Raw genomic sequence first — 21,517 nt, 5'->3', positions numbered from 1 at the left:
GTTTAAGTGGCAAGAAAAGTCCAGTTAGGAATTTACAACGCTAATAGCTCTAACTCAAGCAAATGCGAGACCCATTGCATTGCAAATGCTTATTCTGTCAGGTAGTGATCTGAGTACTGTAGGTCTGGGGTGCCACGTTTATGCCATCTTCTTCCTTGGGAGGGGAGGACTTTCTAGCCAGTGGGTCAATAGTTCTCAAGAGGCAGGCATTCCCTCATTACATCACTTCTTGGGAGTTTATCAAAACAAATCCCAAGGATACCCCTCTACCAAAAACCAAGGATACCCCTAACCCAAATCCAAGATGGTGCAAGACTTCTTCCCCGGTGAGGAGTGCTGAGCACACACCTGGGGTGTACCGAGCATAATGAGCCATCCCTCCTGAAAAAACAGTTCTACAATGGGTTTTCAGCCCTCTGGAGTACATGCCAGCCTTTCTGCCTAATCAAAGGCGTGAGCAGGTGGAGGTGTGATCGCCGTTTGCTTCACTAAGGCGGTAGCTTCATTCAGGTTCAGCCATCTGTGGCCACCTCCTGGTGGTCATCCTGCTGGTGGAGGCCACACTGCTTTGCTCCAGCAATTCCTTCGTTGTCTATTCTGGTGAGTGCTTCACACTTCCTGCAGGAGAGCAAAATGTCAAGGATGACGACTGCAGATAGACAGGAGAGGCTACCAGAAGTCTGGGCAGCCAAGAGGTGACTTTCTAAAGTAACTTTTCTGTTAAAAGTTACCTTAAATAACGGTCTCAGCAAGGAGTCCGTTTTAATGTAACAATTAAATTTATACTTTTGAGTAATATCTTTGGTGGCCTAAATAGAAATGAGCACTTAGTGCAGTGGTTAGTGAAACTCTATTTTAGTCAGTGGGACTACCAACTTTTCTACAGTGAAATTGGCAATTTTGTGTTTACACTGGCATTGCATGTTAAACCCAAGAGGAACATGCCCTTTTTTAAAATTATTATTTAGCACCCAGCCCTGTTTTCTACCAAGGCCTTTCTTAGGGGTGGCTTATCGAAATTAAAAAAACGTTTAGCCTAGCCTAGCACAATGGTTTATTTTGCCATGTCGGGTTGGCATTGTCATGCTGCCCGACTTGGCTGCAGAGGCAGGCCTAGTCATGTTTTCATCTTGGTCACTGTAATGCTGACACAATTAAGTGCTGCAGTCCATTAGTGACTTTTATCTTATTAGCTGTGGGTACTTCTTGTACCGCATAACAGGGACATTTAGTTACGTTAAATACGCCTATTGGGTATTTACTTTGTGAGTCAGAATACATGCACTGGGCCCTGTGTAACAGGGCTACAGATTTGAAAAACCAGCATCATCATTACAAAACCTTGAGTGGTGTTAACGCAAAAAGAGCCCTCCCCATTCACCCTCATCAAAGGAGTCAAATAGGAGTGAAGGTGTATACTAATTGTCTCCTTTCTCAAACTGAAGAAATCATTTATTGTTCTTATGTGTGTATTTTTGATGGATATGCTTTAAAAAAAAACTTTATTGGAAACATTTTATAAAACAAAAGAAACTGAGGGTACAAGGTTAGAATAGAAGCATGGGTACAATTTACGACATTCCAAATCAATGTAATAAAAGTGAGACGAGGAGCTAGAAAGGGGAGGGAGGGGCGCTGTGAAATGGAGGAGGAGGGAGAGTGACAGACTTTTAGCATGCATGAAAAGAGATAAGGGTACGAGTTAGATTGGGTCAGTGTGATTACGGCACAAGCGAATAAATAATGAACAAAGGAAAAAACATCTCCATTATGGGGATGAAGAAACCTCTTCCCCGTCGTCATCAGCAATGTGTGTTAGTGTTAATAGTTTCTGAGTGGCTGCCATATGACTTTTGGCCTCGAAGATGGATGTTGTAGTAACGCATAGATTTCCCTTGTGGTATCACAGTAAGACATGTCTTGCAGTCAGGCTGCTATGGTAGGGAGTGTGCTGCCACCCTAGTGGAGGGCAGCCTGTTTAGCCATTAACAGTGCAAGAGCAGTAAAGCATCATATGCCCACAGGCAGGGGCTAAACATACCCAAGTAGGGCTAAAAGCGGTTCAGGAATAAGCACTTATTCTGTCATGTGAAATAAAGTGGAATTAATGCCCTTCCAAAATGTGTGGATTGGGGTGCAGTTCCAAGATAAATGAGCAAAAGCGGCATGTCATTCTGTGCATTTATGGCAGTGATGTGATCTGGAGGGGTCTAGTTTAGTTAGTGCTTTAGAGGTGGTGTAAGCACAATGCAGTTATTTATAATATGCCAGTTTATGAGGATTGTTATTTGAAATCAGCTTAGTTTGCACACAGCAATTATATCATGTTTTCTCGTGGATGGGGTGCTCCAAATTTCTTTCCCATGCAGTCCTTGACTTCTCCGCCCCAATAAGTCTCAACTGTGAAGCGGTATGATATAATCAGGATATCCTAGATATCATGCGAGTGTTATCAGGGGCAGAAATAATTAAAGGAGGGGTAGATGTCTTTGGTTCTTCAGGGTAAGTAGGTAAAACCACACATGACATACTCTGCAAACAATGAAGTATGAACCTATATATGTGTGAGGTGCTTCGTCCTTCTGTCAAAGCGTAAACCTATTGTAAGGTGGCATTAACAGGTCACTCACAGTGTGTAGTTAAAATGCAGTAAGTTAGCGTTGAGTCAGTCTCTCTTGGTTAAGTGGGAGCCATTAGTTGTTGAGAAGAGGGTTATGTGGGGAATATAAGGATTCGTAACCCAAATAATGAAGGTGTTTGAACCATGCCCAGCAGCTAGTTTGAAGTGTTTGAATCTCCGCTGGGTTCCTGGGTAAGCCATGAGGTAGTATGGTAGAGAGGGGTAAAGGAAGGGCTTGCATCCTCTCTGAATACTAATATGCTGGTTTCTAGTATCTGGTTGGTACCAAAAGTAAGCAAAATATGATTGGGCAACCAAATAATAAAGATACAGGTTGGGAACCACAAAGCAGTCAGGCATAAGGAAGTGTTAACTTGTCGCAATGTATACAAGGTTGACAGCCTTGTCCATATGAGTCTTGTTTGCAAGCTGCGCAGTGTGCAAAAAAAAACAGTAACTTAACAAAGGTCAAGGCACACGTGAATTAATAAATAGTCTGTAGTTCCTAGGTGCTATATCAATATCCAGGTGAACAAGTCTGAAAAGATGCACAGGTTGGCAGAAAATCCAATTGAGTCCTTAATCTATCAGGTTCGTCCTTTATTGAAACAGAAAACTAGCAAGAACAGCCAACACGTGTTTCGTCATAGGAGAGAATACTCCTGGCGACTTCCTCAAGGCTGCAGAAGATACCAGAAACGAAACAGATATAAAGAATACATAGTATATACATAAGGTAAGTTAGCTTACAGTCACAGATCCCATAAGCACAAAAGAGAAAAGTCCCAGTAACTCAGTGCTAATCACACTATGTGCAACAAAGTGTGCCTCATAACAATATGCATAATCAAATATACTTAAAATAGACATTATTCTCAAAATAAGAAGATTAAAAAACATGAGAAAACTGTCTGAACTGGTGAAGGCGACAGACATCCCAATGCCACGTTAAGAAAAGAGAAGAACCATTATGTCCTCAGATTCCAACCAACCAGTAAGAATGCTCACAAGGAAAGGAAAAGCCGTCAGAAAACCATTTACAAGAACCTCTAAGTAATAAAATGCTCCAAATCATGTTGTGTGGCTAATAAGTCTAAAACAGTGAAACATACCTCAAAAAGGCCAAATGAACTGTTTAAAACCATAAATGGTTATGTGTAGTTCCAAAAGCATTTCGAATTCCTAATTATGGGACAGAAATAAATTGCCAAATATACTTATTAAGAAAGCAGAGTTCAAAAGAGATACCAAATGCGTGGTGTATGCTAAGAGTAACATACCAAGTATTTTCTAGTCTTTGTGCGCAATCCGTGTAAGGTAAATCTAGGTGGTGTGAAAATACACACCCTCCAAACTGCGGGAGAATGAAGAAGTCAGCACCATGTTTATAAGGTTAACCGACATGGGTCCCCCTTACACGCGATCAACGCGTGTATAAATAATCTAACCCCCGCTCACCTTGTTACGAAATGAAAGCACAATATAATGTGCTACGGAGCCGAGCGTCAGAGCTCCGATCCATCGGTATTCCGACGGCGTTCTGTCTGCCACTGTTAAGGTATCGCAGGACCGATTTCGTTCCCACGAGACTTCAACAGTTTCTTAAAGGGCCCGTCCGCCATTTTGGCCAGTGTGCAAGACAGAAAATACTTGAGAAAAACCGGCGCCATCTTGTAATGACGCGGAAACTCCTTTATTCAAATGCTCTTACATATTATTGAAGATAAGTGCAGGAACAAAAACCAGTAGGGCAATAGAGATATGTAGAAACAAGTATAGAAACCGAGGAAGAACCACCATTTTAATTATGGTAATTTGCCCCACCACTGACATAGGTAGTTTAACCCATCGCTTAACATGGGTGGAGAGCTATTCTACTGCTGGGCCATAGATGCTCCGAATCTCTTCGGAGCTATCTCTGTGCAAGTAGATGCCAAGATACTTAGAGAACCCTGGCACCATTTTAGGGGGTAATTGACAGTACAACGGACCATTTGTCCGTGGGTAGAGTTCTGACTTACTCCAGTTAATGGACAAGCTAGAAAAGGCCCCAAAGTGCACCACCTCTCTTGGGGTGGAGGGGTGAGGTTAACCGATGAGTCCTGAACAAATAATACATCATCCGCATAGTGAGGCCAATAACAGACCCCGAGGAATCCTAAGACCCCAATCTAAATGACGTTCTTGAAAGTGACGGTCAAGAGAACCCATGGCTATAATGAAAAGAAGGAGGTAAAGCTGGCAGCCTTGGTGGGTGCTTCGTGTTAAGGAAATGAACTTGGAGAGTATGTCATTAACCCTCAGACATGCACGCCTAGCTGCATATAACAGTTTCATCAGGTCTCTGAATCCTCTGGGGATCCCCAATTTAGTTACAGTAACGTGTAAAAATGGGCATTCAAGGGAATCAAATGCCTTTTCAGCATCCAATAGTGCTGCACTGCTGGGAAATCTGAGGAAATTAGATTGATGACCCCAGACACTGTGTAGAGATTGATCGAGGTAGTGATGAGGAACAAACCCTGACTACTTGGGGGAGTTTGTGATCCATTAAGGGGGTCATTCTGACCCCCGCGGGCGGCGGGAGCCGCCCGCCCGGAGGGAGCCGCCATATGGCCGCTCCGCGGTCGAAAGACCGCGGAGGCCATTCTGGCTTTCCCGCTGGGCTGGCGGGCGACCGCAAGAAGGCCGCCCGCCAGCCCGCCCAGCGGGAAACCCCTCCCCACGAGGAAGCCGGCTCCGAATGGAGCCGGCGGAGTGGGTATGTGCGACGGGTGCAGTGGCACCCGTCGCGTATTTCAGTGTCTGCAAAGCAGACACTGAAATACAAAGTGGGGCCCTCTTACAGGGGCCCCTGCAGTGCCCATGCCATTGGCATGGGCACTGCAGGGGCCCCCAGGGGCCCCACAACACCCCATACCGCCATCCTGTTCCTGGCGGGTGACCCGCCAGGAACAGGATGGCGGTATGGGGTGTCAGAATCTCCATGGCGGCGCAGCAAGCTGCGCCGCCATGGAGGATTCTGCAGGACAGTGGAAAACCGGCGGGAGACCGCCGGTTTTCCTGTTCTGACCGCGGCTGAACCGCCGTGGTCAGAATGTCCTGAGGAGCACCGCCAGCCTGTTGGCGGTGCTCCCGCATCCCCGACCCCGGCGGTCCTAAGTGTCTTGTGTAGCAATAACCTTGGTTAGTATTTTATGGTTGTGTTTGAGTAATGACAAAGGCATATACGATGTGCATAGAGAAGGGATTTTTCCGGGTTTAAGAAGTAGAGTAATAACTTCTTTCTGAAGAGTGGGAGGGCGTACACCCAATTCTAAGGATTCAGATTAGGGTGACATTTAATGTTAAAGTCCCCACCAAAGATGATATGGTGTAGGAAAGTACCATCTTGCCTGGCATGTTACCCCCATTTTTCACTGTATATATGTTGTTTTAGTTGTATGTGTCACTGGGACCCTGTTCTCCAGGGCCCCAGTGCTCATAAGTGTGCCTGAATGTGTCACTACGACTAACTGTCTCACTGAGGCTCTGCTAATCAGAACCTCAGTGGTTATGCTCTCTCATTTCTTTAAAATTGTCACTGACGGGCTAGTGACCAATTTTACCAATTTACATTGGCTTACTGGAACACCCTTATAATTCCCTAGTATATGGTACTGAGGTACCCAGGGTATTGGGGTTCCAGGAGATCCCTATGGGCTGCAGCATTTCTTTTGCCACCCATAGGGAGCTCTGACAATTCTTACACAGGCCTGCCACTGCAGCCTGAGTGAAATAACGTCCACGTTATTTCACAGCCATTTTACACTGCACTTAAGTAACTTATAAGTCACCTATATGTCTAACCTTTACCTGGTAAAGGTTAGGTGCAAAGTTGCTTAGTGTGAGGGCACCCTGGCACTAGCCAAGGTGCGCCCACATTGTTCAGGGCCAATTCCCCGGACTTTGTGAGTGCGGGGACACCATTACACGCGTGCACTACATATAGGTCACTACCTATACTGTATGTAGCTTCACAATGGTAACTCCGAATATGGCCATGTAACATGTCTATGATCATGGAATTGCCCCCTCTGCCATCCTGGCATAGTTGGCACAATCCCATGATCCCAGTGGTCTGTAGCACAGACCCTGGTACTGTCAAACTACCTTTCCTGGGGTTTCACTGCAGCTGCTGCTGCTGCCAACCCCTCAGACAGGCATCTGCCCTCCTGGGGTCCAGCCAGGCCTGGCCCAGGATGGCAGAATAAAGAACTTCCTCTGAGAGAGGGTGTTACACCCTCTCCCTTTGGAAAATGGTGTGAAGGCAGGGGAGGAGTAGCCTCCCCCAGCCTCTGGAAATGCTTTCTTGGGCACAGATGTGCCCAATTCTGCATAAGCCAGTCTACACCGGTTCAGGGGACCCCTTAGCCCTGCTCTGGCGCGAAACTGGACAAAGGAAAGGGGAGTGACCACTCCCCTGACCTGCACCTCCCCTGGGAGGTGTCCAGAGCTCCTCCAGTGTGCTCCAGACCTCTGCCATCTTGGAAACAGAGGTGCTGCTGGCACACTGGACTGCTCTGAGTGGCCAGTGCCACCAGGTGACGTCAGAGACTCCTCCTGATAGGCTCCTTCAGGTGTTGCTAGCCTATCCTCTCTCCTAGGTAGCCAAACCCTCTTTTCTGGCTATTTAGGGTCTCTGTCTCTGGGGAAACTTCAGGTAACGAATGCAAGAGCTCATCCGAGTTCCTCTGCATCTCTCTCTTCACCTTCTGCCAAGGAATCGACTGCTGACCGCGCTGGAAGCCTGCAAAACTGCAACATAGTAGCAAAGACGACTACTGCAACTCTGTAACGCTGATCCTGCCGCCATCTCGACTGTTTTCCTGGTGGTGCATGCTGTGGGGGTAGTCTGCCTCCTCTCTGCACTAGAAGCTCCGAAGAAATCTCCCGTGGGTCGACGGAATCTTCCCCCTGCAACCGCAGGCACCAAAAAGCTGCATTACTGGTCCCTTGGGTCTCCTCTCAGCACGACGAGCGAGGTCCCTCGAATCCAGCAACTCTGTCCAAGTGGCCCCCACAGTCCAGTGACTCTTCAGTCCAAGTTTGGTGGAGGTAAGTCCTTGCCTCACCTCGCTAGACTGCATTGCTGGGAACCGCGACTTTTGCAGCTACTCCGGCCTCCGTGCACTTCCGGCGGAAATCCTTTGTGCACAGTCCAGCCTGGGTCCACGGCACTCTAACCTGCATTGCACGACCTCCTAAGTTGTTCTCCGGCGACGTGGGACTTCTTTGTGCGACTTCGGGTGAGCACCGTTTCACGCATCCTCGTAGTGCTTGTTTCTGGCACTTCTCCGGGTACTACCTGCTGCTAAGAGGGCTCCTTGTCTTGCTCGACGTCCCCTCTACCTCCTGGTCCAATTTGCGACCTCCTGGTCCCTCCTGGGCCACAGCAGCGTCCAAAAACGCTAACCGCACGATTTGCAGCTAGCAAGGCTTGTTGGCGTTCTTTCGGCGGGAAAACACTTCTGCACGACTCTCCACGGCGATAGGGATCCGTCCACCAAAGGGGAAGTCTCTAGCCCTTTTCGTTCCTGCAGAAACCTCAGCTTCTTCTGTCCAGTAGAAGCTTCTTTGCACCCACAGCTGGCATTTCCTGGGCATCTGCCCATCTCCGACTTGCTTGTGACTTTTGGACTTGGTCCCCTTGTTCCACAGGTACCCTAGATTAGAAATCCATCGTTGTTGCATTGTTGGTTTGTGTCTTTCCTGCATTATTCCTCTAACACGACTTCTTTGTCCTTAGGGGAACTTTAGTGCACTTTGCACTCACTTTTCAGGGTTTTGGGGAGGGTTATTTTTCTAACTCTCACTATTTTCTAATAGTCCCAGCGACCCTCTACAAGGTCACATAGGTTTGGGGTCCATTCGTGGTTCGCATTCCACTTTTGGAGTATATGGTTTGTGTTGCCCCTATCCCTATGTGTCCCCATTGCATCCTATTGTAACTATACATTGTTTGCACTGTTTTCTAAGACTATACTGCATATTTTTGCTATTGTGTATATATATCTTGTGTATATTTCCTATCCTCTCACTGAGGGTACACTCTAAGATACTTTGGCATATTGTCATAAAAATAAAGTACCTTTATTTTTAGTATAACTGTGTATTGTGTTTTCTTATGATATTGTGCATATGACACTAAGTGGTACTGTAGTAGCTTCACACGTCTCCTAGTTCAGCCTAAGCTGCTCTGCTAAGCTACCATTATCTATCAGCCTAAGCTGCTAGACACCCTATACACTAATAAGGGATAACTGGGCCTGGTGCAAGGTGCAAGTACCCCTTGGTACTCACTACAAGCCAGTCCAGCCTCCTACATATGGTCAACCTGGAATCGACCAATGTGAGCTGAAAGTTCATAGAAGAACTCAGCAGATAATTCATGGGCTGCATACACGTTGACCATCAAAACGGTCTTGCTTCCCCTCTGGATCAGAAACAAATTGTTGTCTCGCAAAGGGGATGCTGTTATGGATCAGCATGCACACTTTTCGGGTGTATGAGCTTTAGTATGCAAAGAAACGATTAGCACCCCATAGTGAAGCATAAGAACAGTCAGCATGGGCAATAAATGATTCTCCTGCATGAATGCCAATTAAATGCCATGTCTATTTAAGTAAGCAAGGACTTTTTTTCCCTTCCTTTGGATTGTTTAGGCCTCTAATATTCCACGTCATGCATGATAGGGCAAAAGGTCGATTTCTTTCATCCTATGGCATCATAGAAGCAACAATGGGTGTGTGACATATAAGAATCAGCGTAATTTTCATGAAATGTTGTGGGATAAAGAGTATTGAGGCACCCGTTGATAAACATAACAAAGACAACAATTCTCAACCCCTCCATCCATACTCAATGGAGTAGACAACCACCAGTCAATCCCGATAACTTCCCAACAAATCAAACAACCAAACGTGGTGGTGTACACCTCGGAGATATGGCTGCAGCAGTAATCAGTCATGGGATCCCCATCAGCAGGTTCCTCTTGAGTTTTGTCGTTGGGAAGTTTTAGCAGACTCAAACGACAGCTGCTTCTGCTTAGGCTCCCCACACCCCATAGTGTTAAAGCAGGGATGTCGCAGGATGTGAAAGCGGGAGCGCCCAGAAGTGGTGAATGGAGGAGTAGTACTGAGGCATCGCAGATGCCGTAAGTAGGCAGAAGGACCAAAAGCTAATGTGCCGTGCATGGGTGGAAACCATTGTGACCAATGGAGCACCTCAGGGCATCACAGATATCACAGCTCCTGTTCCAGTGTGTGCCAGGACAATTTAGGGTGAGCCATGCCATGGCCCTGCAATGCAAAGCAAATATTTCCAAAGCTGCGCCCACGTTCCATACCAGGTATTCTGTTCAAGCGCCACACAACTCTGGTCTAGATGACTACCTGCTATCTAGTACCAACTGGATACTGGACCATAATTAGGAAGTTCACTTCAAAAGATATGGGTTATATCAGAAGAATGCACAGTAAAACCTTTGGGATTTCTTGTTGCAGTCAGAGTGCAACTGTCTTTAAATGGCAGCTCTGTGGAACCTGCCTGAATCTAGGAGTCACTCTTTTCTCTGGCCACCCAATTCAGCTTTGCTGCTAGGTAGCATAGGATACAGTCTGTAAATAGAAGAATAGCATTGAAACAAGGAGTTTCTACTGCCAACAGGTATCTAAAAAATCTGAACAGTATTTATTTTCCATGGGGCAAAGCATTAAGAGGTGAAACTATTTTTTTCAACTTGCAAAGTCTGGAAATCCTTTCCTTATAATATTCCATTGATGGGGACTACCTCCTCTCTGTGGTCATGTTTGCGGTGAAAGTGAGCCTTCTGTGTGGTTGTATCTTTTGTCTTGGATCAAGAACGGTGCTGGGCATGCAGAAACAAGTTGAGGGGAAGGGTGGAGATGCTCCTTTAGCAATGGGGTGGATTCCCTTGCTGGGACGTTTAAAATTGAAGCAAAAGGTTCTACAGATGACTTCTGTGCTTTTAATGTTCCCCTTTCTGTAGATGCAGTATGTACATTCACTGTGATATGTATGAAATGGTAACTTTTTCCATGAGTTGTCTTGTTGTTACCGGTGATAGAAATTAGTGTGATTCGTGCATGCAGTGCCAATACATGGTTGATTTAATGAATAATTGAGATTTTGTAAAAATAAAAAGGTAATGCAGTACTTGTCATTTATACATTCAGGTGATGTGTTTCACAATATTAGTAAAGAGGACCACAGACATTCTGCACCAGCTGCTCCAAGGAATAGTCCAACAGGTTTAGCATCTCTCCCCCCGCTCTCCCCTTCTGGACTTTCTCCGACATCTACCACCCATCTTCCCAATCATACAACGCCATCTTTTCCCAAAACTGCTTCAACAGCACCTTCATTTGTAGATCAACATTCAGTTCTTTGCACGACTACAGCTGCAACACCTATATCAGCGGACAGTTCGTTGAGTGCACCGCCAAGTGTCTGCAGGTATAGTTAAAATGGTTGATTTTTCTGTATTTATAGCTTGTTGTGATCAAAGGCAAATGTATTTGTAAACTAACCTTTCTCTGAGCTCTTCTAGTAAATTGCTGTATATGCAAGACCTTTGCTTACAAGAATGGGTATAGTTCATTCCATACTATAAAGCTGGGGAAGATTACAGCCCCTTTTAGTCAGGAAATATTTCTTAACTTGCAACTTGTATATTCAGGAATCTTGAGAAATGATATCTTCCCTCCTCCTTTCTGATATGATTCAGAGAAAGTGTTTTCCAAGTTATTTTGCTGCTGCTTTAAAAAAAAAATGGTAAAAACACAGCTTGGCCCAGCTTAATCATCTTCTCCTGGGATACAGACTCTGCCCTTTCCTGCAGAAAATCGCTTATGATGCACCATCCTCTGTGGGCGTTTACTTGTTTTTGCTGTATCTCTGTCTTTGATGTGTTCTTTTGGACTGGATTTTTCTTTTGACTGACCAAAAAAATACCTTCTTCCTCTTTCAAAGACATGCACAAAAGACAGACCACAAACAGTGCATAAGGATCTGTGCTTTCTTCACTTAGCATCCTCACAAGTACTCGGTGTTCTATTTAGGAAGTTACATCCAGTAAGCTCCAGTCCATTTTGAATGAAAATAATCTAGCTAAGGTTGGGTTCAATAAGACTTCTGTCAATGAGGTTCAAGTTGACTTCCTATATATTTATTTTTTCCCTTCAATTTTGAAAATGGAATTGAGGAAAATAGTTTTTTTGTTTTTTTTTACTGATAATTGAGATATAAGAAAATAAAATAAAGCTCAGATGGGCATAATATTTATTTTTGGAATTAGATATATCACACCTATAAAGCCACAATTGGTGTTTGACATGCTTATTGTGGAGTCATTGAAGTAGCTCTGGTTTGGGTCAAGAGTGTGATACACTGAAGTTCCAGACATGAGCCTCTGCCCTCTGATCAGCCTACTACTTTTGGGTACCTTCTATCTCTGCAGCAGGGCATCGATTTTGCTCTCAGTTCTAGGCAATCCACATCTCCATGTGTGGAGATTGAGCAGGAGCAGTTGACTGCACTTGACCCTCAAAAGAGCTTTATGCTTTTATGTCGATGATAACAAGGACCATTGGGTAGATGCTCAGCTTTTCTGTGGGGTTATCTGGGGTAACAAAATGAAAGGCTGTGCAGAAAAGGACTCTGTCAAGGTGGATATGCCTGTGCTTTAAGTTTGACTATGCATTGGCAATTCACATCCTCCAGAAGGTCTGAGACCTCATGTCATCCAAGCCAAGGCTGCTACTACTGTGTTGACACAGTGAGTGGCTGTGCTGCATATTTGTCAGGCAGTGACATGTGGGATCAGTGCACATGTTCACAAAGCACTACTGCCTTAACACCCATTGTCCATTGGGTCTTGCAGGACTTTTTGTTCTGAGCCATTCCTCAGAGCCGCCACCTTGGGGGTTGCTGCTTTGGTATCTATTTTTATGGTGAGGAATCTGAAGTTAGAAGTATCCATTAGTACAACAAGTTACATCTGTAACTCTTTACGCTGTATACCCTACCTACAGATCCCTTCATGCCTTCTATGTCCTTTGGAATTATTTCCTTTCCCATCCTATATGGTATCAATCTATAGATCTGGATAATGGTACACACTGGTACCGCTGATCAGTTTTTGGGCTCTGTGTCTGTGGGTGCAGGCAGAGTCGAGAAGGAAACTGATGTCAGTGCTCAAAGGGTGCACTTATATCTGCTCTGCGCCGTCACTTCCCGGACAGAACAAAGTCAGTGCAGACCCACTGATCTCTGCAAACTATCGGTGCACTAGAGCACTGTTACGAAAAGCATCTCGATTCAGTCTAATGTCTGGAAAATATTCTAAAGGTGAGGAATCTGCATATAGATAAAACTCCTTCTGGAGGATACTCTAAGCAACTTGTACTTTCTGTTTGTGCCCATGAACAGGTTTTCTGTGTGGTACTTAAGCACCACTGGGGAGAATCTGATCTAAGGCACATTAGAAATCTAGGCACGGGAGAAAATATGCAGTGCAGCTTGAGGGTGAGAATTAATATAGGGATTGGGCAAGCGGCACAAGGGTAAAATAAAAATGCAAAACTTTGTACAGATGAGACATCTTCATAAATATAGACTACTGACATGGAATGTTAGGGGGGACAGGCACCAAACACTTAGCTACTTGAAATGTAAAGGAACACAAATAGCATTTCATCAAGAAAAATGCCTCACAAAGCAAGAAGCACTCACTCTGGTGTTGATGGTGAGGCCAAGTAATTGCAAGAAGGTACTCTTATACCAGGGGCGCATTGATATGGGTCAGGCACTACACTGTGTTTAAGCCATGTGATAACATGCATAATTTGGGATGATAGATATGCACTTGTAATAATTCCTGTTTAGCATAGACCTGGTTTTCGAAAGCATTTATGCCACAAATTCGAACCAGTATGCCTTCTTAGTAGACTTCTCATCCAGACTATCCAAGTATCCACAGGTATCAGTGCTCTTGGGGCAGGTCTTTAACTACATTTTAAACTCTAACCTTGATCACTCCCCCCTCCCTCCTCAGGCACTTTGGTGGAAAGAGCCTCAAGTCGAAGTAAGCTGTCAGCAAAATGGTTGACACTTGGAGGAGGGATCTAAGGGAATACTCATTTTACTCGCAAGTGCATTCAGAATATACAGCACTGTTTTACATGTTCTGAGTAACCAGGCAAAATTATATGCGCTCTAAATCCTGCAAAGTCTAATCCAGGCTGGGAGTGCACTGCAATACCTATGTTTAAACTTCAGAGCTTTAGGAGATACTTAGGAACACTACCAACATTTACTTCTGTGAGACTGAAGCCCCACATCATTTACACATTGATAGAGTGGGAGGCGAAAGTGGTTGTTTGCGGGAACTGTATCAGAACAAGTTAGAGGTTTCATTGATGCAACAGGGTCTCTTGTGTTGTTGGGCTATTCCCTCCAGCACAGTATCGGCCCTTCACAAAGCAGTTGCATACCTGTAACAGTAGCTAGAATAGGTAGGAAGACTTGCATGCTCTACCCCCAATCCTCCGTCCTGTCCTCCCTCAAAAACATAGATAACACTAATGGAAATCTTAACGCCGATACAAGTGACCAACAGTTTTAGTTTTGGGATTTTCCTTTTTCTATATTTTGCTTTTTTTTTAATTTTATTTTTTAACCTTTTTATTTATGCTTTTGCACATTAGCACTTGTGCATCAAAAACATATGAATATAGCAACAGTGACTCTTATTGGTTTTTCTCTGTCAGGATATCTGCGCAGCCACAGTGACCCTGCCCAGTTCTGGATATTTGTTCCTCATTGTCGCCCAAAAATAAAAATGCAAAGCTAAATAAATAAGTCTAATTAAGAGAGAATCATGTCAGTATAGGTTTATCCGAATACTTGATACATAATATTTGCCATGTTCTGAATTTAAGTGTAATACAACATGTAAAATATTATTAAAAGGAGTTAAAAAAAAACAGAGGCCCCCTGGTTGTAAGATGAGAAGTCCCTCCACATAAATATGTTGAAATTTTAAAACCTCAAACTAGGCTTACAGGCATTCCCGACAGGATTGTTTAGGTCTTGCGGTCAAGTTGTGTTTTGAACAAATGCACAATCTTGATGTACTTCATCACAAAACAGGGAGGCATAAGGTTTCGTAACCTCTCAGAAGAGGTGCTAATGTTGTGTGATTTTGCTATAGCGAACAAAATGAATATTTCAGTAGAACTCTGGTTTAGAGTCCAGAACAACAAATACAGACACCATCAGCAACACCCTGTTGGAATGCAAGCAGGTTCACCTGGTGAGATTTAGTGTCCACCACTGTAGTTCAAGAACCATCCCAAGTTCCTCTCTAGTCACAACGGACAGATCATCCACCTTGACCTGAAGTCACTTAGCCAGCATGGTTCCTGACTACTTAGATTTGTCATGTTGACATCCTAGCTGCTTGTGTAGAGATTGGTGCAAGCAGTACCACCTGCTACAAAAAAGGCATATTAACTAAATTGAAATGTTTCTGTATGTGGTGTAGGACCAAACTGACTTCACCAAGAAAGACCGCCTGTGTCGATGGCGGGAGAGGGAAGAGGGGATGCCGGCGGGAACCTTGCCACCCTTCCCACCATGCAGATTTGGATGTGCCTTACTATCAAGAAAAAAGTGGCGGTCTGACCTCCCTGTCAGAGTTGGCGGTTTGGGGGTGGAAATTCACCATTTTTCCCCATTTCACCCCCATCTTTGACTGGACACTATTGGGCAACAGCTGCCTGTCACTGCTGCCACCAAAACACAGAAAAACACAACCCTATCCCTTTGGACTCAAATGTAGGGATGCTGTATTGCAAGGGTATGGTGGGTGTAGGCACTGCGATGAGGTCAGGGCCACTGCAGACATATACATGTCAGTCATTTTTTAAAGTTACTGGGCCAGATAACGATGGGAACACACTGGAACACAACACCTACCGCGCACATACACAGCTGTCATTATGGTGCCAGTATTCATTGGCAAATGAATGCTGACATCACAATGACTGTACATTTGCACCTGTCAAATGTATCCATGTGTACACATTGCCAGGGAACCTGTACATGTCATGTCATGTGTAAGCATTGCAATTGGCTGGGTGAGGAAGGGAACTGGAGTGGGTGCTGTGGTTGTCTGTGTGTGTGCACTACATACATATGGCTGTGATGTGTTGCTGCATGCAACATTCAGGTGAGTGATGTGTGGTTGTCGTTTTCTTGATATGTGTAATTGTGCTTGTGTGTGTGTAGATAAGTGTGTAATTGTGTTGGTTGTTGTGGTTGTGTCGTGTGTGGGTGCAGTGTCATGGATGTCTCTGTTTTTGCGGCATGTACGTGTTGGTTGTGGTGGAATGGATAATTGTGTGTTTGTGGTGTTGTGTGTAGTGCAGGGGAACACATATGGGAAAGGTACAGTGGGTGTGTGTCACTTACCTCTTTTCCACAGTGACTGCCTTTGTCTGCTGTGCAATGGGTTCTTCAATGTCCTCCCTCTGTCAGCGAACTGCCGCCAGTCCACCGGTTGCAGAGTTGTAACATCTGTACGGTGGGCGCAACACCGTCACCTTGACCGTCTTCTCAGATCTGCTGCCGTCTTGGCTTGGAGGTGCAGCTACCAAGATCCAAATCAGGCCCTAAGCCAGTTGATCATGCCTCTTCTTGAGCCAGTCCACATAATTCTTCTAAAATATGATTCATGCTGCTGCTGGATCTCATTTCAGTTAAGAGAGTTGGAAAGCTGCAAACATTCACCATAAAAGAGACTTATCTCCTCTTTAGAAAGGACACACCTGCTCTAATTTCATGCCCAGAGTCCCTTTGCATTTTTACCTGAATGAACCTGCAATCCTTCATTCCCTTTTTTTCCTTATCAGTCCACTTAATCAGAAACATCTTTGCATTACCAAGATGTCCGGTTATGCATCAGGTTCTACATGGAGAAGAAGGACGTCTTATACTTCAGATGTGCACTGTGTTTTAAAGTTACCAGGATCCCTAGCTTGACTGTGGGGGAATGAGTCAAGGTTGTCAATCTATGGTAGATATCAACTCTAGAGAACTGGAAATACAGGTAAGTAATGTTCGAGCCATGTGTGGCTTTTGATAGATACGTTCTGCATACTTCTGCCATCTAGTGTTGGGTACAGTTGTGTGCAGATTAAATCTTCGAAGAAAGTCTTTGAAGTCACGAGATAGAGCGGCGACTCCTACTCGGTGACACTGCACATCGGCATAGGCTCCATTGTTAAGTTATTTTTTCTCCACCGTCGGGTTCGGACGTGTGTGCTTCTGCTCCAAGTCAAGACAGTTGGTGGTTCTTCCTAACTGTCCTATTCTATTTCTGTCAGTCTTATCGATCGCATTATCTTCCTTTGTGCATCAAGCTACAACTTGGCGTCGAGTTGACACAGATTCATTGTTGTCCTTCTGTCTTCATCTCCAGATCCGTCTTCCAAATCATGACCTTTCTGTGATGGCAAAAACGCCTTTTAGATTCTGCCCCCGGTGCCATGCAAGATACCCCAGGGCATACTCCCACCAGTTCTGTAACCTGTGTCTCTACCCTGAGCATAGGGAGGCTGACTGTGAATCCCTGTCAAGCTTTTCGCTCGAAGAAAACACTGTGATTGCTGCATTTCAAGATGTTGTGCTTGACAAAGATCTGCTGATGTGGGGGGAACTTTGAGCAGCAGGATATCGATCAGGAACACCATCCAGAGGATTCGTTAGTAGAGGAAGAGGCCCTTTTCATTGATGCAAGCTCTGAATCCAATCCCAGGTTCGAATTCGAGATCTCCAACGTATCCATACAAACTGGCACAGTGCATACATTACCCCCGCTGTTACTCCTTGAGTGGAAACCACTAAAAGACTCATGCCTCCACAGCAAGAAGCCCTCGCGCTACCCCTGCCTGTAGGCCATTGTCTGCACTGAGAATCCAGTCTGGACGCTCTACCTTCTGGCTAGGTGCTGAAACACCACTTAGACCGAAAGCTTTATTGCCCGCCACCTCTTCAGCCTGTACTTACTCCGATTTGATGCGTGCCAAAACCGAAAAACAGTTTGGATCCAAAATCCCTTAAAGCAGTCCCGAAAAAGACTGTTGAAATATCTATGGAGCCAATCCTCCACAAATTACAAAAGACTGGACACTTTTTATTTTTATTTAAAAAAAAAAAAAGGAAAAATCCAGATTTAGCCAAAAACTGGAAGGATATTGCAGAAACCATCTCCTTCTCAGCCACCACCTTCCAAAAGGCAGCTCTTTTAAGGAGCCTTTGGATGTGCCCATTGCATCCAAAATGACGAATTTGGACAAGGCCTCCAGCCCTTTGCTTCCAACACTGCCTTCTCCACCACGTTACCACAGATGCCTCCACTACCTACACCAGCTCCACCACCTATACCAAACATGCCTCTATCACCACATTCTGATATAGAGCCATTAGAGATTTACCCTCTGTGCTGACCTGCAGACAACATCCGTCTCCCAGATCCAGCAGATGGTTCTTTTCATGTGCCCCAAGACACTGACCCTTGGAACTCATATGACTTAGATCCACATAGGGATACTGACCCAGACCTCTTCCTAGCACGCCCATCACTCCCCATCATGAGCTTATAGTGAGGGCAGCTACATTCCTTGGGGTGCAACTACACAAAAACTCTTGTGGGAAAGTGCCCCTTTTTGACATGGTCACCCCTACTTGTTGCCTTGTATTCGATGCAGTTTTGACTGAAAGTGCACTGGGTTCATGCTAACAGTGTCCCCAATGCCAGAGCTCTTTCCTTAGAACTCTGCAATTGTTCCCCAGTTGGCAAGACCTTTGGTCCCACTGCAAGTCCCTAGTATATGGTACCCTTGGTACCTCGGGCTGGAGCATGTATTGTGCTACCGTGAAGGACCCCTCACCTAGCACATGCAGACTGCCATTGCAGGCTGCAAGTCTTGGTGCAGCTAAAAGTGTAAACACTTCATGGCACACAGCCTGTGTGCATGTCCCCTAACACTGCATGCAATATATATGTCACCCTTACAACCCTAAGGCAGGGTGCATTATATTATATCGATTTTTAGTTAGTGAACAGAGAAACCATTTTAAGTACACGTACTGGACACTGGTCAATACGTGTCCGGAATTGTCCATTGTTTTTTCTTAGTCCTTCTCTGTTGATTTTGTTTGTTGGTGGGCGTCAAAGAAAACACCATTTGGTGTCCCTAGGTGGCGTCATTCTACTTTCTCCAAATGATCTCACCCCTAGCCGCCATCTTCAGATTCTGTTTTCCACCATTGTTACTGAAGAGGGCACCAACATGAGGAAGAGTTTGAGGAAGGAGCTGAAATTTCGACGAGTTTTCGTACCAGGACTCGTCTATGGAAGTAAAAATATTGACGAACAGTGGAAGAAAGAAGGCAGCAGAAATTGCAGTGTTGCATGACGGAACGGAGAGAATGACCTTTCACAATAATGGGGAACTCTGTTTCAATTCTGCAAAAAGAGCCACTATAAATACACGCAAAAAGATAAGGTGTGTAACCTCTGCCTCCCACTAAGTCACAGGAGTGAAGACTGCTTGGCCTGCAGCGTGTTCGCACCGAGGACCCCAAAAGTAAGATCAAAACAGAGAATGGCCCACCGCGTGTTGAAAGGCCACAAGTCACCGCTGTCCCTAAAGATTTGGGCCTGCCAGCGATGACTAGGAGAAAGTTGCAGAGGGAACTGAATGTGAAACTTCGGATGGAGATCGAGACATCATTGATGGCAAAGAACAGATAGACAAGATAAGCAGAAAGTCAGAGGTAAGAGACAGCGGCCACTCCGCTGAATCCTCTGATTCGAAAAAAGACTCTCTCTCAAAAATGCTTCAGCAGTACCCTTGAAAAGGAGTCTGATAAAAACGTTGAAAGGGGTTCTTTGGGGAGCAGGACTCCAAAAATATCCAGAAGGGCAAAGGGGTTAAAGACTTTTCAGTGTCAAACTGTACAATCAAAGGCTGAGCATAAACTCTCTAAGACTAAATCATCGTTGAAATTAAGGACCACAAATCCAGAAGATCAGGAGGTCAAAATAGAGAGGAAAAGAAAGAGGCTTGAGGTCGAAGTGTTGGCGCTTCTACAAAGAAAGACTTTGACTTAAGCCTCAAAGAATTCAGGATTCCTCATAAATCCTCTACAAGAAGGCAATTCAGTTACCTCCACAGCTAGGGAAAAAGCCAATATCCCATCCACTTCTGGGCCACCACCAGAAGGGGGGAGCAAAAGAATGGACCTCATGGGACGCAGATTTGAACGTAGTGCGGCGAATAAATGGCACATTGTAGATTCAAACACACTGCTCAATAGACTCGCCCATCAACATTGAAAGGAGGTAGGAGAATTACTAAAACACCTCTCAGAACAATAGAAAAAAAGAGTAGAGCATTTAAGAGCGAGTGGGATAAACATTGCAAATGCATAATCTGGTTGGATGTAGCGGATACTGCAAGTAGACAAATGATGATATGAATTACACTCAGAAGACATTCATGGCTATAGGCTTTTAATCCTGAAGTACAGGCAAATGTTATAAATATCCCCTTTAACGGACAGCAGTTATTTGGATGTTCAGTGGATGAAAGTTTAAATCAACTCAAAAAAGATAATGAAACAGCAAAGTCCATGGGGGCACTACATTTTCGAAGAGGAGTGAAAAGAGCCACATTCACATCAAGATGACCCTCTGCAAGGGGTAGTTTTCAAGCAGGGAGTTGCATCAAACCTTTCAACCTTCAAACCTTTCAAAGTGGGCAACAGGGCATGACAAAACAACAAGGTTGGCACTATCAACAACAAGGACGTGGCTTCTTTCGAGGAAGACCTAGAGGAAGGGGTCAATCAAATGGGGGGGGGGGGGAGTACAACCACTCCAAATAAGTTACTACATAGAGGGGAAAAACGGGCACAAGTTAACAGTGCACACACAGCAAGACTTAAGTCACATCTCAGCAGTGGGTGAAACATTACAAAATTTCCTCCAGGAGTGGAGGAAAATAACTTCAGACCAATGGATAATAAACACAGCACAGTACTGCCTAGAGCTGACAAAGTTCCCTTCAGTAAGGAAACCAACAAATAAGTTACACTCAAAGAGGAGACAAAACAACTTCTCAAGGAGGTTTAAGAATTGTTAGACAAGCATGCAATAGAACCGATCCGAAAAAAAATACAAATGTGCAAGGGAATTTAATCAACATACTTCCTAATTCCAAAACCAGACAGATCCTTGCGTCTAATTCTAGATCTCAGGTTTTTAAACAAATGTATAAAAAAACAGATTCAAGATGACAACTCCCACAGGAGTTCTTACCGCAAATACAAGAGGGAGATTTCATGGCAACCATAGACCTAAAGGATGCTTACTTGCACATTCCATTGAAAAAAAAAAAGGCCTACAATTTGTGGTGCTAAAAACACTATCAATTCACTGTCCCAGTCTTCAGAATAAAATCTGCATCAAGAGTGTTTAGAAAATGCCTTGCTGCAGTATCAGCACACCTCAGAAGGATGGGAATACATTTGTATCCGTAGCTCGATGATTAGCTGGTCAGAGCAGAGTCATACACAAAATGCAAACAAGACATCCAAGAAGTAATGAGAACACTGCATACTCTAGGATTCTCATTAAATATAGATACATCGTCCCCAGAACCAGAACAAGAAAAGGTATTTTTTTGGTGCAAAGCTAAACACTATGCAAGGGGAATCCTTTCCCAGCGAGAAGAGGATGCAGTCATTGCTGGAAGAAACTCAGTT

The 21,517-nt window shown here is 44.7% G+C and overlaps 1 protein-coding gene across 5 annotated transcripts in view; it reads left to right on the top strand.

Moving 5' to 3' along the window:
- Window positions 1-21,517, top strand: part of FAM193A (family with sequence similarity 193 member A) — a 306,086-nt gene that overhangs the window by 176,082 nt on the left and 108,487 nt on the right. For all 5 annotated transcript variants that reach the window (XM_069203630.1, XM_069203636.1, XM_069203652.1 and 2 more), the window contains one exon: window positions 10,858-11,137. In XM_069203630.1, the coding sequence (XP_069059731.1) occupies window positions 10,858-11,137 (280 nt within the window). The remainder of the gene's footprint in view (window positions 1-10,857; window positions 11,138-21,517) is intronic.

The sequence above is a fragment of the Pleurodeles waltl genome, chromosome 1_2 (assembly GCF_031143425.1).
Source record: "Pleurodeles waltl isolate 20211129_DDA chromosome 1_2, aPleWal1.hap1.20221129, whole genome shotgun sequence".
Lineage (NCBI taxonomy): Eukaryota > Metazoa > Chordata > Amphibia > Caudata > Salamandridae > Pleurodeles > Pleurodeles waltl.
This window is presented reverse-complemented; position numbering and strand designations above follow the sequence as displayed.